General features: G+C 43.1%; 1 protein-coding gene across 1 annotated transcript in view; it reads right to left on the bottom strand.

Moving 5' to 3' along the window:
• The window catches only part of SYNDIG1 (synapse differentiation inducing 1), an 89,881-nt gene that overhangs the window by 45,879 nt on the left and 37,877 nt on the right, over window positions 1–6,125 (bottom strand). The window contains exon 2 of the mRNA XM_006860665.1: window positions 2,659–2,796. Within this exon, the coding sequence (XP_006860727.1) occupies window positions 2,659–2,796 (138 nt within the window). The remainder of the gene's footprint in view (window positions 1–2,658; window positions 2,797–6,125) is intronic.

The raw sequence follows: 6,125 nt of genomic DNA, 5'->3' as shown, positions 1-6,125 counted from the left end.
TAATTTGAATTTTATTTATTATCTGTCCCTCTTCACTAGAATGCAAGTTCTGTGAAGATTGATTTTTCTTTATTTTATTACTGTACCTCTGGTGCCCAGAAAAAGACTTGGTATATTAAAAGTGAACAATAAATACTGAATGAATGTTTGAATTTTAAGGAACACTGTTATTAGCTATGCTGGACTTGTTCTTCTACATTTTCAGTTCCATAAAGAGACTCTCTCTTTTTTCTCCTTTTCTAATTTGACCAATTTCCTTTGCTGGTTCTATTTATAAAATTCATAATCTGGTTCTTAATACCCATTTCTCATTTAATTTTTGTTATAATGTTGCAGTTAATAAAGGAAAGAAGCATTTTATGAAATGAAATCAAATCAAGACTTAATAAATGCTTAGGTTCAGAAGATATCTGCCAGCAGGCACAGTATGGAGTCCTTAGGCCTTCTGGTGCCCTGCTCCAGATGAGGGCCTGCTGAGTGAAGGCAGTGAGGGCGGGGCTCATGCTCCTGTCTTCAGTGGGCTTCAGGTTCCTCTTCTGTAGCTGTTTCCACACAGAGTGGCAGGGGCAGCGGATTCAGAACCAACCATCATTTTGCTTTTGCTTGTACTGTGGGGTGTCTGTGTTTACTTCTTTTCAGGGTCCTGAGCACTCCCAGACCCTCAATGCCCCAGCTCCATGGAGGGCCTTCCTAGTCCTCAGGGATACCCTCTGAGAACCACTGACCCTAGAAGAGTCTTCCTCCTCCTTGGACAGAGTATCTATCTCTGAATGCTAGAAAAGAAAGGAACATCTCCGGAAACGGATGTGCAAGCGGGACAAGAAGAATTCAGGGAATCCTTTCTCCAGTCAAATATAACTAAAATCAGCAGCAGTCAAATGTCAACAGCAAGAACCCTGTTGATCAGTGAAGGGGTCTGTTTTGAGGTAAAGGTAAGAATTTTTCCAACAAGGGACTTGCCCAAACCAGCTCCGGAACTCCAGAACTAGACGGACTCAGGCACGCCACAGCACTGACAGCTCTTAAAAACCCACCCCTATCCTATGCCAGTAAGTGGGGTGCCATCATATTTGTTCCCATTTGGAAAATCGTAGCAGGGGTTGGTGACACTGGTAATTGTATGCATAACTTGGCAATTATAAATGTGCTTCTCTGAGTAATAAAAACAGGAAAAAAGTTATTCATTGTTATATAAATTATATGTTATATAAATATTATATAAGTTATATAAATGAATACCCTTCATTTTCAAGAGAAAAGTATCTCAAACATGATTTCCACAAAGAGACAACAAGCAGAATGCCTGGTGGTGAGAAGAGGCTGAAAGACCTCATACTGGGGGGAAAGGGTATGGTTTTACACTAAGAAATGCTATTTACATTAATAGAAAATTAATCTGGGATGGGTTTACATGAGCTGCTTTTCAAATATAGTTACTCGTATTTAAAAGAGACTTTTACAAGTAAATTGTTGTTAGGTGCAATCAAGTTGGTACGGACTTATAGCAACCTTATGCACAACAGAGCGAAACACTGCTCGATCCTGGGCCAACCTCACTATTGTTGCCACACTTGAGTCCATTGATGCTGCTACTTGCTGGGGGTCTTCCTCTTTTTCTCTGACCCTCCACCTTATCAAACATGATATCCTTCTCCAGTGACTGGTCCCTCCTGATAATATATCCAAAGTATGAAAGACGAAGTTTTGCCATCCTGGCCTCCAAGGAGCACTCTTGCCTGCATTTCTTCTAAAATAGATCTGTTTGTTCTTTTGGCAGCCCATGGATCTTTCAATATTCTCCTCCAACACCAAAACTCAAATGCATCAATTCTTCTACAGTCTTCCTTATTCACTGTCCAGCTTTCACATGCATATGAGGTTATTGAAAATACTATGGCTTGGGTCAAGCGCACCTCCTCAAGCTGACATCTTTACTCTTCAACACTTTAAAAAGGTCTTGGGCAGCAGATTGGCCTAATGCAATACATCATTTGATTTCTTGACTGCTGCTTCCATGAGTGTTGATAGTTGATACAAGAAGAATGAAGTCCTTGACAGCTTCAATCTTTTCTCTGTTGATAAGAATGTTGTTTATTGGTCCAGTAGTGAGGATTTTTGTTTTCTTTACATTGAGATGCAATCCATACCGAAGGCTGTGCTCTTTGATATTCATCAGTAAATGTTTTAAGTCCTCTTCACTTTCTGTAAGCAAGTTAATTAAGCCCTAGTTTTGTCTTCTTTTTCATGCAGTACAACCTTCCTGATGGCTCCTTTGGCCTGGTTACCGTCTTCCAGCTCAAGGTTTGATCACCAGAGTGATACAGGTACCCAAGGGAAGGCCCAGGCCCTGAGGGCTACAGGACATACAGGTGGATGCTTGATTCTGCTGGGCCCCTTCCTTAAGACTGCCCACCCTGTTTCCCAGGGTTGCCAGGGCAGTTCCCCTCAGAAAGGGCAGCTGGAGTACTCCCAGTCATGCTGTAATGAAGACCATCCCCAGGGCCCCGTCCTCCCTTGTCCTAGTCCACATCATATGTGCGCAGGAATACAATACACCCCTCTTCTAATAGCAGATGCTGACAGGCTTCATAGTCACTGCCATCCTCAGCCTGGCATGCCCCAGGTCAACCCACCACACTGTGAGACAAGGGGCCCTACCTCATGGGACAAGTAGAAGGCAGCGATGCCCAAGGGCCAGAAGCAGCAGAGCATGGAGAAGACACTGAGGCCCAGGTGGTCTCTGGGAGGCATCATAAGGAAGTTGTCCTCACTTTCTGTATCACTTGAGTAGTCACTCTGCAACAGAGAAAAAGGGCAGGGGTTGGGAGGAGAGTTAATAAAGGCTGCTGTTGATGCTATTCCCGTGCTTGATTTTACTATTGTCTGCTCATTGTATTGTTATTCAGCTGCCATTGACTCAGCTCCCAACTCATGATCATCTCGTGCACAACACATATGAATGCTCTGATCCATGTTTTCATTCACTGATTTTTGTAAGTAGATTGTCAGACCATTCTTCCTAGTCCATCTTAGTCTAGAAGTTCTGCTGAGATGTGTTCAGCATCACAGAAATGTGCAAACATTCGCTGAAAGAAGAAAAACCTCCAATGCCCCCACTGCCTGCAAGCAAACATCCTCAAAAGAAGGACACATACAGTATCTGCCTCATTCAAGGACATGCTTACCAAGAACAAGTGCCAAGTGCTAGGCTCTTAGGTTCAATGCCAGACAAAACCTGTTCACAAGTGGGTCTTCTCAGGATCTCCTTTGGGATATGAGTGCTCAACAATGGTGACCATCTGATACCTCAGAGAATGGGCTGGGGAACTCACAAGAGGCGCACAACTATTAGGATTCCTTTTTATTATTATTCTGTGACTAACCCCTAGTTCACAGGACAGTCTGGCTGTGTGGCTTATTGAGCCACCCTTCTTGTCTCCTGATCTGGGCACAAACACAGGTGAGACCAATTCCAATCTGGCTGTGCAGGCTCCTTCCCAAGGAGCTGAGGCTTTGCTTTGAGTACCTACCCTTCCTTCCTCTGTGATTAGGCACACAACTGGACTGTTTTTGGCAGAGGTCTCAGATGAGAGCCTCCTGGGGATTGGGATGGGTATGCTCTGGTGAGTTGGAAGATGACCCCCATTCCTGCCCAGCAATGCCATCACTGATGATCCTCCGACACAGGGCAGACTATTGCACTCAGGGCACACTAATGGTAAGACTTGAAAACCTCATTTTCCTCTTGATACCCACATGCAGAAAGCACTTTTTCCTAACAAGCGCATCCCCATGGTGCTTGGCTAATCCATTGTGAATTTTCTTTCCCCACCAAAACACAATGCACTCACTCTGACTCATAAGAAACTGAGATCCCTATCTTAATGCATTTTTTTTTTATACAAAGATGGGATCATCTTCACTACTTTCCATTTTCTAAAAAAGAAATAGAACAATGTCCCCCCAAAGAAGTGCATTAGGTTCACATGCTTTAATGAGTCACCAGCGGATGTTGAACATTAGACTTGGGGGAACATGAAATTACTCAGAACATGCCCGCAGTGGTGTGGCCCTTTGGTTAGGAAGGAAAGAAGACATTGTTCTGAGAGCCTAGTAACTGCAGGGTTAAACTATGGGCAGGTCTTGACAGCTGGGTTGGGGAATGGGGACAAGTTTCCATACTGGAGTGTCCCACACACTGGATACCCATGGGGATGGTAGTGCTTACACTGGAAGGTAGACACAGTGGAGAGTTCCCACACTGGATGGTCTCCTACACTGGATTCACCACTTGGAAGAGATCCAATATTGGAGGGTCCCCACAACTGTGGGTTCCCCCACACCATTGATAGAGGATCATGCTGTCCCATGCCCAAGGCCTTCCCTCCTAGATAAGCATCTTCATGGGTCACAGATATGAAGTTCACAAGCAACAGCAGGGTCTGTTCCTCCTTTTGTTAATGACTACAACACATTGCCAATAGGTTTCTAATCAGTACACAGATAACACACACTGCCCTAGTCAGCTGAGAGAAACCAGAAACCAGAATTGTTCTGCTGGGCACCACTGGTGGTCCTGGGGTAGAGTCTGAGACATAGTGGTTCACACTGCATTACAATCACCCACCCCCATTCTCAACAACACCAAATATCAGGACCATCCATCCATCAGGGATTTAATTCTCTGAGGAAGCAAAGTCTGAGAGGAAGTACCAGCTCAAGGTCATAAGGTTAACAAGTGGTCTAGGTCAAACCCTTGGGCATCCATCTAGGCCAATCAGGGCTTATCAGTGCTTTTTGGTATAGTCATCATCATGGCCAGGACCCCAAAGTGTGACAAAAAAGCTGCCAGGGTAATTCTGATCTTTTCTCTCTGTGGCATCCTCTTCCAGACAGTCTCTGAGAGAGTGGGGGGAAATGAAAGTCTTAGTACTATGCCCATTAATAGTCAGAACATGGAATGTATGAAGTATGAATCTAGGAAAATTTGAAGTCATCAAAAATGAAAGGAAATGCATTAGTGACCTGAAATTGACTGTTACTGGCCATTTCAAGTCAGACAATCATATGGTTTACTATGCCAGGAATGACAAATGCTTAAAGAATGGCATTGCATCTATCATATCAAAAATAATATTTCAAGACCTAACTTGAAATACAATGCTGCCTGTGATAGGAAAATATCTATACACCTACAAGGAAGATCTGTTGATACAGCTATTATTCAAGTTTATGCAACCAATATCAAAGCCACTGATGAAAAAATTCTAATAATTTTATCAACTTCTGCAGTCTGAAACTGATCAAACATACAATCAAGGTGCATTCATTGTTGGTGAAGAAAATAGAAGAATATAGAAAGTACCATGGTTTGCCAGAAGAACAAATAAATCTTTCTTAGAAGAAGTACCACCAGAATGTTCCTTAGAAGTGAGAATGGTGAAACTTGGTTTTATGTACCTTTGTACATGTCATGAGAAAGAACAAGTCACTGGAAAAGGATACATATTTCATAAAGTGGAGGGTCAGTGAGAAAGAGGAAGACTCTCAATGAGATAGATTGACACAGTGGCTGCAACAATGCCATCAAACATAAAAATGATTGTGAGAAAGACACAGGACTTGTCAGTGTTTTGTTCTGTTGTACATGAGTATGGTCGCTATGAATCTAAGCAGACTTGAGGATATTTACCAATAACAACTTTACCATTTCTCCAGAGAAGGTGCACTAATCAGCAAACAGGGAACATAATTCACAGTGAATACAGGAATCTTTTAAACTTTCACAGCCTGCTGAGAAATGTAACCCTTGGACTAATGAAGGGTATAGATTCTGTTGGACCACCACATGGGACATGGGAGTTTCCACTGCTGTCTCTCTCTCTCTCTCTCTCTCTCTTTTTTTAAAGCTTTTATTGTGAATTGAGTGATAGTTTACATGGAAGAACATTAGCTTTACTTTCATACTATCGTATTTTGTTTCATTGCATTATTACAATCCCCTCCATGCATCACCACACAACCAAAGGGTACACCCCGCAAGCCTGCCCCATGGCCATCAGCACACAGCCCCTCTCCCTCCCTTGAGTCCACAGTCCCCAGCTACTCCATCTCTCCACATCATC

This window comes from Chrysochloris asiatica, unplaced genomic scaffold (genome assembly GCF_000296735.1).
Source record: "Chrysochloris asiatica unplaced genomic scaffold, ChrAsi1.0 scaffold00039, whole genome shotgun sequence".
Taxonomy (NCBI): domain Eukaryota; kingdom Metazoa; phylum Chordata; class Mammalia; order Afrosoricida; family Chrysochloridae; genus Chrysochloris; species Chrysochloris asiatica.
The sequence above is the reverse complement of the archived record's forward strand: the minus strand, read 5'-3'. Positions and strand labels throughout refer to the sequence as shown.